The 25,279-nt window shown below is 44.1% G+C and overlaps 1 protein-coding gene across 3 annotated transcripts; it reads right to left on the bottom strand.

Annotated features, from left to right (window-relative positions):
* Positions 1-13: 13 nt before the first annotated feature.
* LOC137353633 (uncharacterized) lies at positions 14-24,289 on the bottom strand. 3 transcript variants are annotated; one of them, XM_068019986.1, is made up of 7 exons: positions 24,151-24,283; positions 24,031-24,054; positions 18,716-18,817; positions 14,226-14,713; positions 12,827-12,971; positions 9,810-9,920; positions 14-79 (listed from the first exon to the last, which is right to left on the bottom strand). In XM_068019986.1, the coding sequence occupies exons 1-7, from the start codon at positions 24,176-24,178 to the stop codon at positions 75-77; spliced, it is 903 nt and encodes a 300-aa protein (XP_067876087.1). In that variant the 5' UTR covers positions 24,179-24,283; the 3' UTR covers positions 14-74. The 3 variants fall into 3 exon arrangements, with proteins under 3 accessions (XP_067876087.1, XP_067876085.1, XP_067876086.1); XM_068019984.1 differs by lacking the exon at positions 14-79 and adding an exon at positions 2,021-3,619 and having other exon boundaries at positions 24,151-24,289; XM_068019985.1 differs by lacking the exon at positions 14-79 and adding an exon at positions 5,460-8,332 and having other exon boundaries at positions 24,151-24,281.
* Between the last annotated feature and the right edge of the window lie 990 nt (positions 24,290-25,279).

Genomic DNA, 25,279 nt, shown 5'->3' with positions numbered 1-25,279 from the left:
TCCAGTCGCAAGGTAGGCTGGGAGTTGTAGTGACGTGGCGGCTGGCCTGGACCTCGGCCTTCATTGTAGGGAGTTCATGCTGGAGTGGGAGAAAGCTTAAATCTAAATATAAATAAGCTACATGGGCCTCCTCCCGCCCTGTCCATTTCTCACTCTCAGCAGATCCTTATATTCCTTTCTCCCTCCTGTGTTTATCTAGCTTCCCCTTCCATGACCACACTATTCGCCATGTTTAGCGAGTTCCACCTGCTCACTCTCCGACTAAAGAAGTTTCTCCTAAATTCCCTAGTGGATTTATTGATGGCCATCTTACATCTATGTAAAATAACATAAGAACTAGGAGAAGGAGTAGACCAATCTTACGAGCATTCTGGCCCTTGAGCCTGCTACACCATTCAATACAGGCTGATCATCTGCCTCAAGAAAACCATGGTCATGGGACAAGATGTTGCATCTCTGCCCCTGATCACACTAAATAACATCCCACTGGAAGTGGTTAGTAAATTCTGCTACCTTGGGTCCACAGTGACAGACAATCTGTCCCTTGCTGCAGAGCTCTATACACGCACAGAGAAAGCAGCTATCACCTTTGGCCGACTTGCGAAAGGCACATGGAATAACACCAAGCTGACCCTTGGGACCAAGCTGATAAGACCTGTGTTCTCAGCAATGTGCTATTTGGCTGTGAAACATGGGTGACCCCCCCCCACCCACCAACCAGGAAAAGAAGCTCAATAATTTCTATATTCATTGTCTGTTGCACACTATGGGTATATCCTAGCAGGACAAAATCACAAATGTGGCAGTCCTCTCAAAGGCAGAGCTCCCAAGTGTGTTGGCACGAATCAAACAGAGGCAGCTTCAGTGGATCAGACACATCCGCAGGATGGATGACGGTCGCACACTCAAGGACCTTCTGTATGGTGAGGTAGCTGAGGCCACACGACCAGTGGGGCGCCCAAAGCTCCGCTTCAAGGAGTCTTGCAAGCGTGACATGAAGACCCTAAAATGTCAACAATCGCACCTAGGAGTGACTAGCTGGGAAATGGTGACATCCTGTGGACTGGTGTGCACTACCACACCAGTGGCTACAGCAGCTTGGCAACAGACACCAACATCAAAAACAACTCACAGCGTCACTTGGCAGCTTCATGTGCAGCACTTGTGGCAAAACCTACCTCTCAAGGATTGGCCTTCACATCCATCAGCAAAAGTGCACCAGGAGAAGACCCCCCCCCACCCCCACCGCCCAAATGGATTATTTGCTGCGTGTCCATCATCTTTCATAGATGAAAGGATGCCAACCCAACCCTGCTACATCAATTCCACTTTCCTGCCTGCTCCCCTATCCTGATTCCAAGAGATATAGAAAATATAGAAGGAAAATGCTAACAAAAAGACAGATTAGGTTGAAATTATAATTTAGAACCACAGAACTGTCGAAAAGTTACGGCACAGAAAAAGGCCCATCGTAGCTGAAAAAACTAGTTGCCCATTTTAATTCCACCTTCCCGCACCTGGTCCGTAACCTTGCAGGTTACAGCACTTTAGGTGCAGATCCAGGTACCTTTCAAATGAGTTGAGGGTTTCTGCCTCCACCGCTGATCCGGGCAGTGAACTCCAGATACCCCTCACACTCTGAGTGAAAATTTTTTTCCTCATGTCCCCTCTAATCCTTCTACCAATCATCTTAAATCTGTGCCCCCTGGTAACTGACCTCTCCACTAGGGGAAACACGTCCTTCTTGTCTACGCTATCTAGACCCCTCATAATTTTGTACACCTCAATTAAGTCACCCCTCAGCCTCCTCTGTTCTAAGGAAAACAACCCTAGCCTATCCAACCTTTCCTATAGCTGCAATTTTCAAGGCCTGGCAACATTCTTGTAAATCCCCTTTATACTCATTTGTTTTGAAAGGAAAAGGATTGTGATACAGAATGGTGCATTGCCAGTCAAATAAAAATCAAACTTGTTTCATCTCCATGTAAAGAGTGTTTCAGGAATTTATGCTCGTACTTTAATGTTACTGTAATAACAGTTCCCCTGACATCAGAGCAACAATTTGTTTTTCTTTCATGGGATACAGGCACTGCTGGCAAGACCAGCATTTGTTGCCCATCAGTAATTGCCCTGACAACTGAGTGGCTTGCTAGGACATTTCAGAGGGCAGTTAAGCGTCAACCACATTGCTGTGTCTGGGGTCACGTATAGATCCGGTAATGACGGCAGATTTTCTCCCCTGAAGGCCATTAGTGAGCCAGATGGGTTTTTACAACATTCGATGATAGTTTCATGGAACCATTATTGAGACTAGCTTTCAATTCCAGATTTATGATTAATTGAATTTAAATTTCACCAGCTGCCATGGTGGGATTTGAACTAGTGTCCCCAGGGCATTAGCATGGGTCTCTAGATAACTAGTTCAGTGACATTACCATTGCACCACCGTCTCCCCAATTGTATTGTTACTACAATATTAAAGGTCGTTCCAGTTTCACAGTGCACGAGCTAAACCTTAGAAAGCTTGTGAGCCTAGGGAGACAGTTATTTCTCTGCAGCTGGCAGCTGTCTAAGAATAGTTACTGTGTAAATAATTAATAAAATACAAATCAGCTGAAAGTACATACTCATAGAATCATACAGCATGGGAGGTCATTCCATAAAAGAAATTGCCCGTCCATCGCTCTCCTGGATTTTTTTTTTTGCCAATTATCTTAGATTGGTGTCCTTTGGTTACTAGCTGTCCTGCCAATGGAAAGTTTCTTCCTATCTCCTCTATCAAAACCCCACAGATAGGGCTGAAACTGCAGTGAATGAAAGAGCAAGTAAAATGGCGGACAATTGACGCATGATTCAAAGGAGGGCGAACATTGACAAGTGGACTCCGTTCCTGTGTAAACTTCTCTCTGTCACTCTGTGAAAGATTTCATTCATTAAAAGCTTTCATTGGCAAGGTCCCAGCAGCCCTTTCTGTTGGACATAAAAGTCCCCATGGCACTATTTTGAAGAACAACAGGGAGTTCTCCCCGGTGTCCTGGCCAATATTTATCCCTCAACCAACATCACTAAAACAGATTATCTGATCATTACCACATTGCTGTTTGTGGGAGCTTGCTGTGCACAACTTGGCTGCCACTTTTCCTACACTACAACAGTGACTACACTTCAAAAGTATTTCATTGGCTGCAAAGCACTTTGTGACATCCTGTGGTGGTGGAAAGTGCTATATAAATGTAAGTCTGTCTTCATTGAGCAGATGAAGCCCAGCAGTCTCAGGTTTACAGTGGAGGCAGAGGTTGGTTATAAAATTCCCAGAATGCCTCATCCTTTTTGACATTCTTCCCAGCTGGTGTTTCAGGCTGTCCTTGGGATTCCGTCAGCATGGCAATCGGCAGCTTTGCGGTGGTCCTTTCTGGTCTAGGGGTGACTTTCTTTGGCTTTGGGGTGACCTTTTTCAGTGCTTTGGGTTGCCTTGGCTGCGGTAACATAGCACATTCACCCAGTTCAAGTGCTGAGATTACCCCAGGCCAGTTCCTCGGTAATTTCGGCCGCTCTTCAATGTACCGCTGGAAGTTTCTCGATAGCCTCTCACAGGCCAGCAGCTCTGCGGTCCAGACACCTTTAAACAGTAGAACGAGGAAAGTGACCCAAACAATCCTCCAGTTTCTCTCCCTGCGCCAGCCGATTGTCAACATAACTTCTCACCCAAGATCTTTCCCCCTGTGAAATTCATAGTCAGCTGTGGCTCAGTTGGTAGCACTCTCGCCTCTAAGTCAGAAGGTTGTGGGTTCACATCCCGGTCCAGAGACTCGAGCACAGAATCTAAGCTGATACACCCAGGACCATACTGAGGGAGTGCTGCACTAGCAGAGGTGCCGCCTTCTGGGGGAGACATTAAATCAAGATTCCATCTGTCCTCTCAGATGGATCTAAAAGTACCCTTGACACAACTTGATGGATAGTTGTTAACAAGGAAACCCTTATTCATCAACCAACACAGTAACTATACTACAAAAGAATAAGGATTCAGAGAATCAAAGTAAGTTAGAAGATGGTGGAATGGGCAGAACAGTAGGAGACGCAATTCAACGTTAATAACTGTGAAACGGCACATTATGGTGAAAGTAATGATTATATTTTGCGTGGGGTGTAGAGGGAATGAGGATTCTGGTTCATAAGACAGGAAAAGTGGATAAAGCCTTAAAAATAAGGTAACTGAAGTACTGCATTGTGGTAAGAGGTGCAGAATATAAAAAGTTAAAACGTAATAGAAAATCTACAAAAAAAAAACTTTAGTAAGATCACAGTTGAAAACTGTGCATGCTTTGGGCTCCACGTTTGAGATAAGGATGGATGTTGAGGAACATCACAGATCCCTAGGTTGCTACAACAAAAGCAAAATACTGCGGTTGCTGGAAATCTGAAATAAGAACAGAAAATGCTGGAAATACTCAGCCGGTTTGGCAGCATCTGTGGAGAGTGAAACAGAGTCAACATTTCAGGTCAGTGAGCTCTGGTAAAGATCGGGAAAAGACCTGTAACGTGGATTTTTTTCTCAAATACGTCGCCTAGTTTTTATGTAAGCAGACCTATTTAACTAAGCTCTCCAAGTCTATTCGGGAAAGGATTTTGGCTTCTGCTCCTCACCTGAACCCCTCGGATGCTGCCTCTTCGGAGGAAACACAAATGTGAAAAGGATATCAACATTTTCAATCAGACTTGATTGAAGTTTAAAGTTGTGCAAGGATGATACAGAGTAGAAAAAAAAAGACTGTTGACGGATCCAGATTGAGAAAATATGGAAGTAAAATTAATTGTAAAAGACTTAGGGAAGAGAGAAGATGAAATTCTTCATAGAGAGGGTTGTGAGACTGGAGTTGGTGATCGAAGCAGAGACTGTCAACTTTTAAGGACAGGTTCGATAGGAAAAAGGGGGAATTAAGGGATATGGGGATATGGGAACATGGCAAGTGTATCAGATCAGGCTAGTGCTCAAGTGGAGGGTAACCATATCCACATATCCCTGGATCCCTTTTGTGCCCAAAAAAGCTGTCACTCAGTCTTAAATATACTCATTCTCCAAGCATCCACAGCTCTCTGGGGTAGAGAATTCCAAAGATTCACAACCTTCTGAGTGAAGAAATTCCTCCTCATCTCAGTCCTAAATGGCTGACACCTCATCCCGAGACTGTCAACTCTCCGTCCAGGGGAAACAGCCTTTCAGCAACAACCCTGTCAAGCCCTCCAAGAATTTTATACATTTCAATGAGATCATCTCTCATTCTTCTGAGCTTCAGAGAATATAGGCCCATTCCACTCAATCTCCCTTCATAGGACAACCATCTTATCCCAGGAATCGATCTGGTGAACCGTTGTTGCACTGCAAGTATATCCTTCCTTAGATAAAGGAAAACAAAACTGTACACAGTATTCCAGATGTGGTCTCAGCAAAGCCGTATATTAATATGTAATTTATAAATGAATAATAGCAGTATTTAACATTGCTGCATCTGGATACATCGGAACCATTTATATTTATTTTATCTTGATCACTATCACACAAATTCAGATCAACCCATTGACTCCGATTCTCACATTAAAGCAGTTGTGACATTTTCATCGGGACTGTTTACATTGAAAAGCTGGCTTTCCACAGTTTACAGCAGAGGGTCAATTGTTTACAACACTTTCATTGCTCGGAGAGCAAATACTGTACATCACATCCCTCCCACCTCCACAATCTATTCCAGACCTAGACATAAACAAAAAGTTTAAGGAAATAGGCCTCCATGGTGCTTTTGAACACTTTGCTTTCACCTGTGCTCAGCATTCAAATCCAGACCCATTAACTCACGATCTGGTGGGAAGACAACTTTTAAGAGTTCTTCTATTTAGCCCAAGTTATTCATTCAGCTTTCGTAGAAGGCAGCAATCCCAATTAGGATCTTTCCGAGGCCCACTTCCAGCGACACTCTGGCACATCACACCTCAGGTCGAAGAGGCAGGGGTCTTTGTTGATTATTTCCTCCACCTCCCCCCCCGCCGGCCCCCACCACATAGTGAGATCCGAATTTCAATCATATTGCTTTGGATAGTTATCAAATAGAGACCAGGCACCTCCTCATCAATAGAGAGAGAAACAAAACGACAGGTGTGGTTTAGCACAGACCCTTCACATTTTCCATTCTGGTTGTGAGGTGGTCTTTGCTAGTTTATTCCCTCGTCTCCTCTCATCACAGAGCAAGAAAAGGAGAGGGTACAAAATTGCATTCCAGCTCTCGACAGCACAAAGCCAGTCAGGTCATTAAGTCCGAAAGGCTACAGGTGAGGGAAGCAATTTGCAAATGGGCCCCTAGTCTATGCTGCATATATCACTGCATTAGCCCAAAAACAAAATCAAAAAAGCTGTGTGAAATTCACTCCATTGATTCCTGAGATGAGGGGAATTGTTCTATGAGAAGATATTGAGGAGATTAGGCCTATATTCCCTTGAACTTAGAAGAATGAGAAGTGATCTCATTGAAACACATAAAATTCTTAAGGGGCTTGACAGGTAGATCCTGGGAGGATGTTTCCCCTGACTGTGGATTCTAGAACTAGAGGTCACAGTCTCAGAATAAGGGGTCGGCCATTTAGGACTGAGATGAGGAGAAATTTCTTCAGGACGATATAAACCGCCTGCAACAGGGTATAGATATGCTGGTAGAATGGGCAGACAGGTGGCAGATGGAATTTAATACAGACAAGTATGAGGTGATGCATTTTGACAGAAGGAATAGGGAGAGGCAATATATATTTAATGGCACAGTTGTAAAGAGCGTGTAGGACAAAAGGACCTGGGGCTTCATTTGCATCAATCTTTGAAGGTGGCAGGATATATTGAGAGAGTGGTTAGTAAAGCATATGGCATCTTGGGCTTCATAAATAGAGGCATTGAGTACAAAAGCAGGGAAGTTATGCTGAACCTTCAAAAAAGCTCTGGATATGCCGCAACTGGAGTATTGCATCTAGTTCTGGTCACCACGCTTCAGGAAGGATGAGAGGGAGGATCCTCGAGAGGGTGCAGAGGAGATTTACCAGAACGGATCCAAGGATGGGGAATTTTAGTTACAAGGTTAGGTTGGAAAATCTGGGTTTGCTCTCCTTGGAACAAAGGAGATTGAGGGGAGATGTAATAGAAAGTGTACAAAATTATGACAGGCTCAGATAAGGTGAACAAGAAAACCCTGTTCCCAGTAACTAATGGTATAAGGACTGGGCACACAGATTGAAGGTTTTGGGCAAGAGATGCAGGGGGAATATGAGAAAGAAGTTTTTTTTAACGCATCGGGCGGCAATGACCCGGAACTTGCTGCCCGCAAGGGTGGTGGAAACGGAGACAATCAGTGAATTCAAGAGGAAGTTGAATGGCCACGAGGGAAATAGACTTGCAGAGCTACAGGGATTGAGCGGGGGAGTGGGACTGACTGGATAGCTCCGTGGAGAACTGGCCATAGACTCAATCGGCCGAATGGCCTCCTTCTGTGCCGTAAATGACTATGACTCAAAGGGTTGCGGACCTTTGGAATTCTCTACCCCAGAGAGCTGCGGATGCTCAGTGATTGAGTATATTCAAGATAAAGATTGATAGATTTTTGGATATTAAGAGAATTAATAATATAGAGATAGAGCAGGAAGGCACAGGTGAGTAGCAAACCAGCCACGATCGCATTGACTGGTGAAGCAGGCTCGAAGGGCCAGTTGGCCTATTCCTGCTCCAATTTCATATTTTCTTAGGTAATTCATATCTCATGGAACTCACTACATAAGACAAACTAATTGGTAAAAGAGTTCTTTATTCACGATCAGATCCCCAGTGTCTAATTTTATACTGTTGGGTAACTCAATTTTGATGGCAAACAATCTTGGGCTTGATGCCAGGAAGGATTCAGTCAGACTTTCCAAGGGAAATGAAATGAGGGCCAGATCTGAAAATGTGGGACGACAACAGGGGACCTCAAGGACCAGGACACAGTCATAAATTCCCTGGCTGTTCAGTGGATACAGCAATGGAGAAATGGGGATCAGCGCCAGCCCAGCAGATGTCCTCTGCCCAATGAAGACTCACATCTGCGGGAACTCTTTCATTCTCATCGCTAGCTTAAAATTGCACCTATTCAAAATGGGACGTCATCACATTCTTTTTACATTACACAAAACAGACAAAAGAGAAGCGATTTTTGTTTCATTGTTTTATGTCCTTGGTAGCTCTAAGTATTTTGCAATCGTTTCTCCAACTCCCCTAATGCTTTCTTCATTTTCTCATGGAGAACATTCATCTCAACCCAGTGACCTAAAAAAAACAACAGATAGTCTTGCTAGCGTCAAGATGCCAACTCGTTGAAATTGAATCATTTTCCTCAAATCCATATTTTAAGATGCAAACAAAAAAAGGGATGGAAAATTCACCTATTTGAAGACCTCCTTGACTCACTGATGGCCTGCGTGGAAAACTCCAAATCATCTGCCTTGCCCTGCACCCCTCCCTCCCCATACCCATCCAAAAAACAGGAACCTTATTGCCAAGAAAATGGATTTGGCTATGTTCCAGTGTTCTGCTGGACAGTACTTTGAAGACCAAGGGTTGGCCATTATTCACAATCCCATCATTCCCAATCTAGCAACCAAGAGATGGGTTAACAGCAGCTTGGGGCCATTTCTGGGAGGAAAACTGCCATGGCTACACTCAACACATCCCTGGTCAAAGGCGGAGATCTCTGAACTGACTGGATGAGCTCAAAGACTTTTAAAAAGGGCCGGGTGACTCCGTATTGTGCAGTGTTTAGGGCAACATTGTGTAGCTAGTAAAGCAAAATACTGCAGATGCTGGAAAGCTGAGAATAGAAACAGAACATGCTGGAACTATTCAGCAGGTCAGGCAGCATCTGTGGTGAGAGAAATAAAGTTAAAGTTTCAGGTCGATAAATTTTTTTTAACAGAACGGGAAGAGGTTAAGAGATTTAACAGCTTTTAAGAAAGTACAGAGGCAGGGAAAAGCAATGAGGGTAGAGGAAAGAACAAAAGGGAAGGTCTGTGATAGAGTGGACAGTAGGAGTGATTAAATGACAAAAGTAATTACACACCAACAGGAGCAAATACACAAATTAATTTTTTGGTTAGTATTCAATTTAGGATGTTGTGTGAGTTAGTAGCAAGAATGAGAAAACAAAACAAAAAAATCACACACCCACAGATGCCGCCTGACTTGCTGAGCGTTTGCAGCATTTTGTTTTGGATTATCCAGCATCTGTGACATTTTACTTTGGGCTCTCTCAATGGTTTTGGCTGGAAAGACACCAGCTCGGAGCCAGAAACTTGCCATGTGCAATCAATCCCCACTGTCTCCCGATCTTCCCTGGTCCCGCCAATTTCAGCAGAGGCCGGGGTAGAAACCCTACGGCTAGATACAGCTGCCTCAGGTTAAGAGGCAGTAGCATGGGCCAGAATCCCTGATCCTAGCCAACGATGGAGGTACAGGTCCACAGACATCCACAAAGGATTCCCGTCAAGATACATATGAAAACCAGGCATTGAGTGAGGGTGGTGGAGATGCCTGCTGACTGTCTTAACAAGGCCAAAACAGTGCATTAATTGCCTTTGGGGGTGAGGGTAAGGGATACAACTAGTAAGAGGGACCATCGCCTTTTCACCCCAACTACTTTAGTCATTCAGATCCTTGTTACAAGGTATCATTGACAAGACACCTAGAACCATGAAAATCATGTTTGGAGTAGGAAAGACACACAAGTGCTAAAAAAATTATACTGTACCGAAATCATCAGACATTCTGCCGTGCCAATGGTTGGGGTCCTGTTTAAAGCGGTGATGCACCTCTTTTGTGTAGGTGGAGTGTGCTTCACTCTTCCATTCACCCGAGAAACCTGACGTCACAAAATAGAGCATCGAGAACAGTTTACCACACGTACCAGATGTACTTTACTCCATGCTGTTCACTCATGTTAAGCTCAATTTGCAAAATAACACAGCTATCAAGTAACTCATCAGAAAATCTGCTGAAAGTGACATCAGACGAGACACACAGTGAGGAAAAACCCTATCCACAGAAATGAGAGCTACAAAATTGTACAAGTCAATGATCGCAAGTTTGAGCTTGAGCTTAAAGTGGCTTGGAAAGCTAATGGCGTGGCATTTTAGCCCTCGACCCATCTATCCCCATCAATTTCCTTCTTATAGTGGATGCTGCCAATTAACCTCCCTCCCCCACTCTTCTACTATCATTAACTTACAATCTACAATACATGGCATGAAATCAGAGTGCAGCTATGGCAGAGAGTATGAAAGTAGCACAGCATAAATAAATATAAAAATAGGTTATGTTGGAATGGACAGATATTGGTTACTTGTGTACTTTCATAATAGGATACAACTATGGTTGAGGCTGTTCAATAATTTTCAGCCCCATTCAGAAAGATGATTTGGAGGTCAGGTTCTGAAGTGTTGCAAGTCTAGAGTTTATCCATCAGGATATTATCCAAACATGTGTATCTAAAGAACAGGACCAGGCAACAGAGAGGGACTTTACAGATCAATAAATGCAACGCACCAAGGCTCCTTAGACAGCACCTTCCAAACCTGCGACCGCTACCAACTAGAAGGACAAAGGCAGCAGATGCATGGGAACACCACCACCCGCAAATTCCCCTCCAAGCCACACACCATCCTGACTTGGAACTATATCGCCGTTCCATCACTGTTGCTGGGTCAAAATCCTGGAACCCCCTTCCTAACAGCACTGGGTATACCTACCTCACATGGACTGTAGCTCACCACCACCTTCTCAAGGGCAATTAGGGATGGGCAATAAATGCTGGCCTAGCCAGCGACACCCACATCCCATGAAAGAATAAAAAACAGAAGGAGGTCATTCTGCCCATCATTCATATGGATGAGGAGCATGAGCGGGGGCACGAGGAGGGGGGGGTGGGGGGGGGAGGTGCGGGCGAGAGTGGGGGGGGGGGGGCGAGCGCCAGAGAGAGAGCGCGCGAAAGAGAGCACGCAAGCGGGCGAAATTTCGAGTGAAAGAAAGAGCGAGCAAAAGAAAGAGTGAGCAAAAGAGCGAGCGAGCGAAAGAAAAAAGAAAGAGGAATTGCTCCTAAATTAACTTGCTTTCACACAAAACTGTCCTGCTGGGAGCAGCCAACTTCCTTGATGTTACCAAGCTACATGCATGCACACACGGTCACCTGACTCTAGAATGGAAATCAGGGGAAAAAGTGAATGTACATGGATTCGGAATCTGAATGATTGCAATGAACATTAAGGATATATATAATCATGAGTGAGTCATATCAGAGGGAAGTCTGCAAATATTTTTAACGGTTTCTCTTTAAACCAGGATTGACAGAACCATGTCTGCTGATAGATTAAAAAAAAGGACAGAAGGAGGACCATAAGGAGCATAACGCTGGCATTGACCAGTTGGGCTGGACGGCCTGTTTCTGTGCTGTAGATGCTATGTAATTCTATATAATATTACATTGCCAGAAAGCTGAAACTATATTTTTCACCCAATGTCTATGACCAGTAGGGGTCACTGGAATTCCCCCTAATGCAAGACAACCAAGAACACAATGACTGCAGTGTGTACCACCTACAAGATGCACGGCAGCACCTCGCCAAGGCTCCATCAACAGCACCTTCCAAACCTGTGACCTGTAGAATAAGGGCGGCAGTCACATGGGAACGCCAGCACCTGCAAGTTCCCCTCCAAACCACGCACCATCCTGACCTGGAACTATATCTCCGTTCCTTCATTGTCACTGGGTCAAAATGTGTCATGTCGTGTCTATGCTGACTCTCTGCAACAGCAACTGGTCCCACTCCCCTGCCTTTTCTCCGTAGCCCTGCAAATTTTCTCTCTTCAGATAATTATCCAACTCTATTTTAAAAGCCATGATTGAATCTGCCTCCACCACACTCTCAGGCAGTGCATTCCAGATCCTAATCATTTGCTGCGTAAAAAAGTTTTTCCACATGTTGCTGTTACTTTTTTTTTTGCCAATCACCTTAAATCAGTGTCCTCTGGTTCTGGATCCTTCAGCCAATGAGAACAGATTCTCCCTATCTACTCTGTCCAGACCACTCATGATTTTGCCCAGACCTCTTTCAAATCTCCTCTTAATCTCTCTTCTCCAAGGAGAACAGACCCAAATTCTCCAATCGATCCATGAGGGAAGTCCCTCAGCCCTGGAACCATTCTCGTAAATCTTTTCTGCACCCTCTCTAATGCCTCAACATCCTTCCTAAAGTGCGGTGCCCAAAACTGGACATTTCAATTCAGGTCAAATCAGTGTTTTTAACAGATTTATCATAACTTCCTTATTTTTGTACTTTACGCTCCTATTTATGAAGCCCAGGATCCCAGAGACTTTATTAACCGCTTTCTCAACCTGCCCGGCAACCTTTAGTGAGTGGTGTACATATACCCCAGGCCACTCTGCTCCTGCACCCCTTTAGAATTGTACCCCTTAATTTATATTGCCTATTGCTACCAAAATGAATGACTTCACACTTTCCTGCATTAAATTTCACCTGCCACTTGTCTGCCCATTCCACCAGCCTATGTCCTCTTGAAGTTTACCACTATCCTCCTCAGAGTTCACAATACTTCCAAGTTTCGTGTCATCTGCAAATTTTGAAATTGTGCCCTGCACGCCCAAGTCAATGGCATTAACATACATCAAGAAAAACAGGGGCCCCACCCATCAACCCTGACTTTTTCAACAAGAATATTTTGTGTCAGATTTTTAGCAGAAATCGGCAGTACCTGGGAAGATGTTACTTCGGAGAGGATAGCCTATTCTGTCATACCAGTTTGTATGATCAATGGTCGTCTTCTGTAGAGGTATTGGGGAATCCTCAGAATCCGAGCTCTTTGATGGCTGCTCCTTCTGACTAAGGAACTTGTTAACCTTCAGAGAAACAACAATAATAAGCTGGCTAGAATGGCGATTTGGTCAGATAAATCAAAGTAACATTTCTTTCCCAAGGCCGAGTATCGGAGGCTATTTCTCTGTGAGGATCATCACAATTGAGACAATCTGGACCTCATTTAATGTCTACATTCCCCCATAGGAGGAGGGTGTTTACAGGAGACCAGCAAGACTCAGTGCTGACCAGGGATGATGCAATTTACTGATGGTCTACTGAGTGGTCCTTTACTGAAATGGTGCTTTTGTAGCTTTTTAGTCAATGCAATTATCCAGTATTTAAAAAACAAAAAAGGCTGGAAAATGTACAGAAATATCACTATTGTAATGCAATTTAACAAAACACCATCTTATTTCATAGGTACCTACTGGAAAGACAAATTTTAAAAAAGTGAGGGGGAGGAGACGAGAAAGAGAGAGAAAAGTCACTGTTATAATATAGAAAATACAGCAACCAATTAGTGAACAGGGAGATTCCACAAACCGCAATGTGATGATGAGCAGATAACCTGTTGCTTGAGAGATAAATATTGGCCAGAAAACCAGGGAGAATTCCCCGCTCCTCTTTGAATAGAACCACACGGCGGCGCAGTGGTTAGCACCGCAGTCTCTCAGCTCCAGCGACCCGGGTTCAATTCTGGGTACTGCCTGTGCGGAGTTTGCAAGTTCTCCCTGTGACTGCGTGGGTTTTCTCCGGGTGCTCCGGTTTCCTCCCACAGCCAAAGACTTGCAGGTTGATAGGTAAATTGGCCATTGTAAATTGCACCTAGTGTAGGTAGGTGGTAGGTGAATATAGGGACAGGTGGGGATGTGGTAGGAAAATGGGATTAGTGTAGGATTAGTATAAAGGGGTGGTTGATGGTCGGCACAGACTCGGTGGGCCGAAGGGCCTGTTTCAGTGCTGTATCTCTAAAATAAATAAACATTATGATTTTCAGTTCGCTATGGGGGGGGGGGGGGGGGGTGGAAAAGAATGTTCTCTTCGACCTGACATGTCGTGATTTAATGCCGGCGGCTTTGTTTTTATTCCACAATTTGGCTTAATTACCTTGGGGATTTAGGAATACTAATGCAGAGATTTCCTTCATAAACAACTGCTTGGGGTGAAAGAAAGGAGTCATGTTTGGAAACGAGTGAAAATAAGAGGAAGAGGAGAAAGGAGGTTTGCAAGTTTGGACAATTGGGATTTACTGTTACCAGCAGAAACCAGCTCTACAAGCGTTCCTTCAAACTAACCTCATCATCCGTTAGGAGCTCATCCACAACATGGCTCCCAAACTTATGCTTAATATTTTTGGGAATTACACAGCCCTCTTCTCGACTGGGAAGCTGCTCTGGAGTCTCACACGACGGTGATGGTACGCCATCACTCGTCACTCTCGGCGTGCTAGGCACAGGGGATATCGGGCTGTCGATTTGCATCACAGTGATTCTTCCATCGCGGCTGGGAGTCGCTATCTTGCTAGACGTCTTCAGTTTACACTTGCAATCCCTGGCCGTGCCAGTTTTGGCGTCACGATTTGTCCCAATTGCCTTCTTGGTACTTTCTGGTTTGGGGCTCATCACTCTCAAGGAATCAAGACAGTCTCTCTGTCCCGGTTGAGGAATGTTTACTGGTTCATTCCTGCAATAGTTGCCCCTGCATTGTTCCAACTGAGGCACTGGTTGGTGACTAGGCTGGGCACCACCTGACGTATCCAAAACTTGTCCTTCTTCTGTTAACCCTATAATTAAGAGTAATCATTTAGGAAACAGGTGGCACCCTGGATTATACTATTTCCTTTTGACAGTGGAAAGTGGGTTTCAATTTACTCAATTATTGAGCGACCGATTCGCTTTCTTGGCCCTTGGCCAGTTGTGAGGTTCTTGCCTCATATGCAGAGCTTGACCAGTCTAAACTAATTTCCCCACCTAGTGGTAGTCTCCTGTACTTGGACAGAGTGTGGGAGGACAAGTGACTCTCAATCTTAAATTAGTCACCAGAGGGAGATTCTAAGTTGAGGCAAAGTGCTTGATTTACAGGAAGGAAAACAAAATAAAAACTGACAACACACCTGTTCTTCATGTGTGAACCTCAACAATGAAAGTTGGGCTATTTAACCGAGGGAAGAGCACCAGAATGCAAGGCTAATCCTGTCCTCACTTGACATTCACTGCATTTCCCAGTTGGAGTCTATGAATGGCCAATATCCCCCTGCTGGGGTCAGCATCCAATACCCCACCCTCCCCTGGTGGAGGTTGGATAGTTCAGCACAGACCGAGGACTTTCCTGAGCTGGTTAACTTAGCACTAACCAATGCTGCTTTTGGAGGAGACCACTTCTCAAGTTAACTTTCGACAATATTTAAATGACCGTATTGTTATAAACTGCTTTAAACTTATCAGAATGGTTACAGCAGACAAGGAGACCATTCAGCCCATCGTGTCCATGCTTGCTCTCGGCAAGAGCAACTCACCTCGTCCCCTGCTTTTCTCCAATAGCCCTGACATTTTTTTCTCTCCAAATAATTCTCTTTTGAAAGCCTCGATTGAATCTGCCTCTACCACACTCACCGGCAGTGCATTCCAGACCCCAACCACTCGCTGCGTAAAAAAGTTTTTCCTCATGAGCAAATTGGCATAGGGTAAATAAGATTAGACAGTTAAAATGTGTGGGTCAAAGATTGGTGTCAGGGAAATGGGTTTCGATTCATGAGGCATTGGCATCAGTATTGGGGAAAGTGGGAGCTGTACAGTTGGGACGATCTACACCTGCATCATGCTGGAATAAGTGTTCTGGCGAATCGTATAACTAGGGCAGTAGAGTGGGCTTGAAACTAAATAGTGAAGGCGAGGGATCAAGTGAGGGAAGAGGTGATAATTTAAAGAGAGAGGAGAAGGCAATCATGGTAGGCCGATCGTGGCACACGCTAGAGAGGCGCCATAATTGGCAGATGGAGGCCAAAGGCTTCCTTAAGGGGCCAAGGCCTGAAGAGCCTCCTGGCCCACAAGCAGTGCTGGAAAAGGCACTTGTGGAGCTGGGACCTCCCCACCTTCCTTTCACGGTCAGGTTTTCCCCAACAGCAGCAGTTTATTTATATCAGTCTTCAACAGCGTAAGCGGGAGCCTGAATTAAATGTTAATGAAATGTCCCGCCATCACGACACAGAACACACGACTGTAAAAATGGCAACGGATGTGTACACAGCAGGTTGGGGGAAGTGTTTGCTGTTTATTAATTGATAAACCCTCTGCCCGACCCTCTCCCACCCGTGGTAAGTGGGTTAATATTAAGGATACAGGTCAGAAGAGTAGCACGACAATATTAATTGCTCTAGTCTTGTCAGCAATTCACTACAGGATCAATGGTCTCAAGTGATGAGAGACTAGGTTCATGATTGCTCATCCTTTTAGTATTCTCAGGCCTGAATAGATCAGATGGGAGACAGAAAGGTTCATATCCTGAGTTAATTATGTTTAATCATACACAGGTGGAAGGTGTTAATTAGGGTCTTACTTGAGTATACTTGAGATACTTACTGAAACTGGGTGAAGGTTTGAGTGAGGAGTTGCATGTTTGTAATCCTTTTAACTTTGTAAAGTAAATACAAGACTGACTAAAGATTGGCTCCAGCATCATCCTCCAACAAGTTTTCTGGAATGTAACACAGTAGCAGAGGATGGTTGCCTAAAAGGTGAAGGTTGGAAACCAAGGAAATTGTTTTCACGTAGTAAATGAAAATCCCAGTGGCTATTGCGGAAAATAGCAGAAAGCAAGTGTAAACTGTTAGGGTATGATTACCCTCCAATGTTCTGAGTCGGAGCCATGTGACCAATGGAAGAATAAAGCGGCTATGACTCTGGGTACGTCCCCACCAAACAGGAAATAAGGTACGGCCTTGGCATGCTCACTTCCTACCAAAAGTAAAATCAGAAGTATTTTGTGAAGTGGATGCTCGTCAGTTGGATACTGATGAAGGTTTGGAGCAGGGTGTTCCAACGTGTCCTACAATTAATGAATCAGTCAAAATGCAGTCAGGCTGTTCATGCAGGCAAATGAGGCAGCCAATCTGTACACCCCAGCATTCCACAAACAGTTAATGAATGAAATATCATCTGTTTTGGTGGTTGAGGAAGGAGAGTTAACCAGGACATTAAAGAGCAGGAAGTTCTCTCACATGACAGAGAATCTTTCAGTCCATCTGAGCAGGTAGATGGAGCCTTAATTTAACGGCTCATCCAGAAGACAGCACCTTTGATAGTGAGGGAGTGTCGGTTCAGATTACGGATGTGTTACTGTCGGCAGTAAGAAGGTTATAGTTGGTGGGAAACCATTCAAATCTTTTCCTGCATTAAGTTCCCGGGTTTACAACTTTTAATTCAAGGAACAAGACCATGTCCAGGTTTCTCCATATTCCCTGGTCAAATTCCAAACGCACTCAAAAAGTCAGTAACTATTCAATGCTTCTCTAAGCAGGAGATGAGAGCACAGAAAAAGAGAAGAGATTTGCATTTATATTGCACCCTTCACAATCTCAGGATGCCCCAAAGCACTTTCCAGCCAATGAAGTACTTTAGAAGTGTTGTCACTGTCACAATTTAAAAAACATGGGAACCCATTTGTGCACAACAGGATCCCATAAACAGCCAACTGAGAGGACGGACAAGGTCTCTGAGAGATGGCACCACCAACAGTGCTGTATTCGCTCTGTAATGCACTGGAGTGTCATCCAGAACTCTGCAGTTGGACTTAAAACCGCAGCCTTCTGACTGAAGTGAGAGGGCTATCCACTGAGCCACCGCTAAAGATGAGGCATTAAACCAAGGTCCTATGGAGGGATGGCTGCTCTGCAATGAAATCAAACTCGGAAATTCAACAGCGTGCATGAGTGAGCACAAGAGTATTTTAAATTAGTTCACGGGATGTGGGCATCGCTGCCTAGGGCAGCATTTGTTGCCCATCCCCAATCGCCCTTGAGAAGGTGGTGGTGAGCTGTCTTCTTGAACCGCTGCAGTCCATGTGGTGTCGGTACACCCACAGTGCAGTTACGGAGGGAGTTCCAGGATTTTGACCCAGTGACAATGAAGGAACGGTGGTATATTTCTACATTAGGATAGTGTGCGACGTGGAGGGGAACTTGCAGATGGTGGTGGGCCCATGTGCCTGCTGCCCTTGTTCTTCTAGGTGGTACAGGTCACAGGTTTGGGAGTTGCCGCAGTGCATCTTGTAGATGGGACACACCGCTGCCGCAGTGCATCTTGTAGATGGGACACACCGCTGCCACAGTGCACAGTGGTAGAGGGAGTGAATGTGATTGGGTGCCAATCAAGCAGGCTACTTTCTCCTGAATGATGTCCAGCTTCTTTGAGTGTTGTTGGAGCTGCGTTCATCCAGGCAAGCAGACAGTATTCCATCACACTCTTGACTGGTGGCTTTTAGATGGTGGATAGGCTTTGTAAGGAGGTGAGCTACTTGCTGCAGAATTCCCAGCCTCAGATCTTTTCTTGTGGCCACAGTATCTATATGGGCACAACAAAAAGTGTGCGTGCGTTTGTGTGTGAGTGAGCATATGTGGTAGTGGAGGGAAAAAATCCAGGATGAAAAACATCGTAACACTCCATGGTCTAGCACTCTAGTAATCCACAATGCTGTGATGCTACTTGCCTTAATTTTACAAGAATGGTAGTTAATAGTGCAGCAGCCTTACAAATTCAACTATAAAACATTAGTTTATACAATTCTTTACCTTTGTAGAAACCTTTGCTATCCAATGTAGTGCCAAAGAGGGTTCGACCAGGGTACTTCCGGCTGCTTTCACTTGTTGGGTTTTTGGTTTTTGTCAGCTCATCTAGAAAACAACGTGTTTTTTTTAAAAATGGTACTCTAAAAGTTAATAGCTGTAGAGTCTTCTCGTACACTTCATATCTTTAATAACTGCTTCCCATGGCTCCTTCACACATTAAAGCCTGGCTTGGGTATAAAATTAAAACCCAACCAAGGCCCAACAGCCAACCCAAATCCAATCCGGACCCGAAATAAATTATTGAAACAGAAAAAAATTGTAGATTAAAAAGAAAACAATGCCACCAGCTAATGGGAATGGCAATTAGTAGTGCAATTGGGAAATCTACATGAGTAATACTGTGTCAGAGAGTTCCCAAACTCTGCTAGGGTGCCTAAGGTAGACAAGATAAATCAACAAGTGTGAGGATGAGCCACCCATATTACTCTTGCATTAACAGACAGTTCAGGAACCCAGACATGGTGCTGTCAGAGAGCATAACCAACTTTTGTCTGTTTTAAATCCTCTGCTACTTACTTCCTCGTCTACAATATTGAGGAAGGAGGTACTTGTAGCATTTATTGCATTCAGGTCCATGTACAATTTGGGTAGACATAGAGGGAAATTTCTAGCTTACAAACTTATGGAAATGACGCAGGAAGACTAGCTGGCCCATCAAGACTGCCCCACACCACGATAGCAGGACCAACATGGCTAAATACATCTTCCCTCTCCCTAACTTGCATCTAAATCTACTAGGAGTGACAAAAAACATAAAAACCCTGGGCCAATGTGGGGGGGGAAAAAAAACTCAGTAAATTTCCTCTCCAATGCCCTGATTCCCTGGCAGTCGAAAACCTGTCCAGGAGATTACATGGGCCATGTGTTACCTATAAAGAAACTTATCTTCTATATGACAATCTTTCTCAGTCAGGAGCTGATCAAGCTCCCTCTTGGAGCCGCTGAGAAAGTCACCACCCACCACACCAGCTGACAAGTGGCTCGACGTTCTCTGGGAAACGAACCACCTAACATCCTGTATATTCCTACGCGTATGTGGTTTGATATACTTTTTTTTTAGATCAGCTCATAGATGGTTTTCTCTTTGCAATGTTACTTGTCTGTTACTGTGAAACAATTGGCAACTAATGGAGCAAAGGCTTGCTTTTGAAAATCAATCAACATTACTTCTACAGCCATTATAGCTTGCATGAAATTATCTACATTTGATAGGAAAATATTGCATTAATAATGCTACACTGTTTAATGTCTTCAAAATGGTTTTGACATGAACAGAGTTTCTAGAGATAGCCAACTCTCTATTCACTCCCATGGAGGAATACTTCATTCAAGGAACACTAATTATAGACTGTAACAGCAGATTAATATGCCAGGGTGTTTTAATTCATTACTGTGGAAGATTTAGAATTTGTACTTGGATGGCCAGTGTTGATCAACCCCACCCGATATATACAAAAAAAACAGCGTGCATAATGCTAATTAACGTCTAGACTAGATACAATAAATATTGGTTCTATGCAGTTTCATTATTAATATTTGCATTTGAAACACTGGATTATCAAAACTAAGATAATTTGGGTATAAGTTAGTCTCTCACCCACTCAGTAATGAGAATTAAGTAAGTTGGATCCTGTGTTTTGGCTTATCTCATAATTCCTAGTGGATTTTGTCCACAAGATCCATTGATGTGGTCAATGGCACACGCGTTCAATCATAATGTAGCAGCTTCCCAGATGTACATCACACAACAGCTACAACATGACTTTCTACATAATAAAAGCCAAAAACTGCGGATGGTGGAAATCTGAAATAAAAACAAGAAATGCTGGAACCACTCAGCAGGTCTGGCAGCATCTGTGGAAAGAGAAGCTGAGTTAACGTTCCGGGTCAGTGACCCTTCTTCAGAACTAGCAAATATTAGAAATGTCAAAGGTTACAAGCAAGTGAGCCGGGGGTGGGGCAAGAGATAACAAAGGAGAAGGTGTAGATTGGACAAGGCCACATAGCTGACCAAGAGGTCATGGAGCAAAGGCAAACAATATGTTAATGGTGTGTTGAAAGACAAAGCATTAGTACAGTGTTAACGAACTGAAGATTGAATGGCAGCAAGTACAAACATGAAAAAAAACAGTGGGTAAGCAAACTGAACAAACTACAACTTCAACTATGCCCTGAACTGGAAAACTTTATCAACTTTGCTTCCAATTTCCACCCTTCTCTCACCTTTACATGGTCCATCTCTGACACTTCCCTTCCCTTCCTCGACTTCTCTGTCTCCATCTCTGGGGATAGGTTGTTTACTAATATCCATTATAAGCCCACTGACTCCCACAGCTACCTGGACTACACTTCTTCACACCCTACCTCCTGTAAGGACTCCATTCCATTCTCCCAGTTTCTCCGTCTCCGATGCATCTGCTCTGATGATGCTACCTTCCATGACGGTGCTTCTGATATGACCTCCTATTTCCTCAACCAAGGATTCCCCCCCACTGTTGTTGACAGGGCCCTCAACCGTGTCCGGCCCATTTCCCACACCTCTACCCTCACCCCTTTCCCTCCCTCCCAGAACTGTGACAGGGTTCCCCTTGTCCTCACTTTCCACCCCATCAGCCTCCATATCCAAAGGATCATCCTCCGCCATCTCCAGCGTGATGCCACTACCAAACGCATCTTCCCCTCCCTTCCCCTGTCAGCATTCCGAAGGGATCATTCCCTCCGTGACACCCTGGTCCACTCCTCCATTACCCCACCACCCCATCCCATGGCACCTTCCCCTGCAATCGCAGGAGGTGTAATACCTGCCCATTTACCTGCTCTCTCCTCACTATCCCAGGCCCCAAACACTCCTTTCAGGTGAAGCAGCGATTTACTTCTACTTCTTTCAATGTAGTATACTGTATTCGCTGCTCACAATGTGGTCTCCTCTACATTGGGGAGACCAAACGCAAACTAGGTGACCGCTTTGCGGAACACCTCCGCTCAGTCCGCAAGCAGGACCCTGAGCTTCCGGTTGCTTGCCATTTCAACACTCCCCCCTGCTCTCATGCTCACATCTCTATCCTGGGCTTGCTGTAGTGTTCCACTGAACATCATCGCAAGCGCGAGGAACAGCATCTCATTTTCCGATTAGGCACACTACAGCCTGCCGGACTGAACAATGAGTTCAATAATTTCAGAGCAAGACTGGGCCCCCATTTTACTTTTATTTTTAGTTATTTTTTCTTTCTTACATTTTTTTACAATTTTTTTTTCTTTTGTTCATTTAATTTCATTGTAGTTTGTTCAGTTTGCTTACCCACTGTTTTTTTTCATGTTTGTACTTGCTGCTGTTCAATCTTCAGTTCGTTAACACTGTACTAATGCTTTGTCTTTCAACACACCATTAACATATTGTTTGCCTTTGCTCCATGACCTCTTGGTCAGCTATGTGGCCTTGTCCAATCTACACCTTCTCCTTTGTTATTTCTTGCCCCACCCCTAGCTCACTAGTTTATATCCTTTGACACTTCTAATATTTGTCAGTTCCGAAGAAGGGTCACTGACCCGAAACGTTAACTCTGCTTCTCTTTCCACAGATGCTGCCAGACCTGCTGAGTGATTCCAGCATTTCTTGACTTTCTACATAAACAATCCCATCATGGAATTCCGTGGTAGACTTTTTTTTGGCCTCTTTCAATAACCGGCTAGTTCTAATTCTTGAAAATCTTTGTTTTATTTAAAAAAGACAAATCATCAACATGCTTACAAGCAGGGTGGTCTGGGCAGGACACTACAGCTATGTTTCCAAGTCTGTACTTGCAATGTTAAAACAAACAAGTTCATAAATTATATTTTAAGTATGTGTTATGTATAAAATGAGACACTAGTATTCCTTTAGAGGTTAATTTTAACTCACATGACTTACTCGAATTATCCAGTAAATTTCATACCATTTTGGCAGCCACTATAACTGAAATATGAATGGACCTTAAAATTTGCTCCTGGGTTTCCTTTGGGCAGAGAAGACAGCCTCTAATTTGTGTTATTGAATTTCATACTCTAAAATCATTTTAAATGTGAATTGCATTTCTAAGGCAATTGTAAACATTTCCAGACTTACAACCAGTCTGGAAAAATAAAACAGGTGTTCCCACTTTTAAAATTTTTTTTTAAATCATCAGTGAAAAGTTTGGTTTAAACATGTCGCACTTAAGTTTTAATACATAATATGTATTTATATTGGGGCTTTCACATAAGCGGACATGACAAGTGGCACCAAGACTGCCAAAGCTGAACAGTACAGTCCAGCCTGACCCGACCCCGAATGCTGGACACAGAATACAGACCCGACCCGAACCGAACCCGACACACGTAGTCGGGTTTGGGTCGGGTAGCCAGGCTTTACCACACATCTTGAGGAGACAGCGATTTCAATTCGCATTTAGGCAAACTCTCACAAAGTATGCCCTATCATCCATCAGATTCCAAATTTGACCCCTACATTGATGCCTTCTCCAGATCGTAATACAGTTTTCCATCTTTTGCAACCGCTGGATATAATTAAGAGGGAGAATAGGAATTGCAGGAACGTAAGAAATAGGAGCAGGAGTAGGCCACATGGCCCCTTGAGCCTGCTCTGCTATTCAATAATATCGTGGTTGATCTATTATTGTCGCTCCCCTCTACCTGGAGGGAGTAGCGGGGCAGGGGCTGCGGTAAGCGGGGCAAGAATATTGATCTTCAGGGTCTTTTCTGATTTCTCCTTCTTTGTTTAAGGAGATTTCACATATTGCTCTGATGAGCCAATGCCTGTTGGATTTGTTGCACAGGGAAGCATTCCTCAGTTGGTGAAACTTTTGCAGTGGCCGAGGCTTCTCCATATGGGGATTACTTTGCAGTCTCACTTTATATCTTCACCAACCATCCTGCCCGACTCCCGTTTTCCTGACTTGAGAACTGGGTTGTGATGAAACATTATAACAGCCTCTGTTCTTTCCAGCTGCGGAGTGGCCCCTATAAAATTCTACCAATTTCCTGTTTTCCTTAACTTCAAATGTCTTTTTTTTGTAACCCTTTATTGCACATCCTCTCTCTTCCATGACTTCAAACTGCAATGGTTCCCCTTCCCCCACCCCCATTTCCTCTTCCTTTTACCACTTTCAGAAGCTCGGAATCGAGCCGATTTTTCAACCTCGCATTCCCGGCGTTTCCTACCGTAAAATCTACAGGTTTCAGTTAAATTCCCATCAAAGAGCTCCATGCGACACCACACTTACCTGCAAATCTGGCCATTTCAGGAACTGAAAAAGAAAATGAAATAGGTTAAATATTTATTTGTTGCATCCTTAAGTTTTTTTTTTAACGTTCTGCGATTTTAGGCTTTCGGGTCTACCAACCTTGAAATTGAGCACACTCAGGATCCATTGTAACTCCCAGTGAAATTCACCTGTCTCTGCTGCTGGTCTCACTTGGCTGGAGATAAGGTTGGTCGCGTTGCCAATCAGGACTTTCATTACACGCGCTCCACCAACCAACGGCGAGTTAGATAGTCACGTGTTGTAGAAAGTATCGGCAGTTACCAAGGCAACAATGTTAAACATTCGATTAAAATGCAACACTGCCGGGATGGAAATAGCACCACGCGGCGTCAAAGAGGGGCTTCCTTCTTGGCGTCTCTTGGAACGGTAGTAGCTGTTAACGCTGTCCATTCACAAAAAAATGATAACAGGTTTGTGAAATGCAATTGTGGTAACGGCTTGGAACTCGCTGCCCACAAGGATGGCGGAAGCACAGACAATGACTTCAAGAGGAAGTTAGATGGCCACCTGAGAAAATAGACTTGCAAGGCTACCGGGATCCAGTGGAGGGAGCGGGACTAACCGGTTAGCTCCGTGGAGGAGCTGGCATGGACTGGATGGGCTGAACAGCCTCCTTCCGAGCTGTCTCCCTCCAGCACTTTCTTTTTTAAAAAACCTGCTGCTCTATGTTCCGGTGTCTCGAATTGAGAGAACTTTAGAAATACAAGTGGTTGTTACGATATATTAAAGAACTATGTTTCAGAAGGTGTTACAGGAATACATTACCGTGTAGTGTTCAATAGCAGTAGGGAATGCTGGAAGTGCAAATGATTTGGATGCAACTCGATCACAGTAGAAGCCTGTACACTCATTTCCTTTCCAAGACAACTGCCGCTTACTACTTTTTATTTCAAAGTTTGTTGTTCTTGTTCAAAAAGTCCTTTCCTCCTACTACCATGTAAAAATCGTAGACTGGTCAATCTTTCCTCATGCAACTGAGTAGCACAATACACAAGAACACTCAATTATATTAAGACCAGGGGAATTGAATCAAGACAGAATGAGGAGACATCGGAAGAAAAAGAAAGAAGTTCACTTTCTCAAGTCACAAAAAACTCAACCAGTACGTTTGGATTGCCTTGTGTAGTAAACATTTATATACGATAAATGGAAGCCTGTTACTAAATTAGCCCCAGCCAGAAAGGGACTCTTGATAGGTCGTTTGAAC

The sequence above is a fragment of the Heterodontus francisci genome, chromosome 41, assembly GCF_036365525.1.
Source record: "Heterodontus francisci isolate sHetFra1 chromosome 41, sHetFra1.hap1, whole genome shotgun sequence".
NCBI classification, from domain to species: Eukaryota; Metazoa; Chordata; class Chondrichthyes; order Heterodontiformes; family Heterodontidae; genus Heterodontus; species Heterodontus francisci.
Note: the sequence above shows the minus strand (reverse complement) of the source record. Positions and strands in the feature narration are given on the sequence as shown.

What these genes read in the sequence shown, in the direction of transcription:
- LOC137353633 (XM_068019984.1), bottom strand. Translation starts at nt 24,178, where the DNA reads ATGGATCCTGAGTGTGCTCAATTTCAAG. An exon ending in TGAGTGTGCTCAATTTCAAG is followed by an intron (nt 24,055 to 24,150) that starts GTTGGTAGACCC and finishes TTTCTTTTTCAG; the next exon opens with TTCCTGAAATGGCCAGATTT. An exon ending in TGAAATGGCCAGATTTGCAG is followed by an intron (nt 18,818 to 24,030) that starts GTAAGTGTGGTG and finishes GTTGTTTTCTAG; the next exon opens with ATGAGCTGACAAAAACCAAA.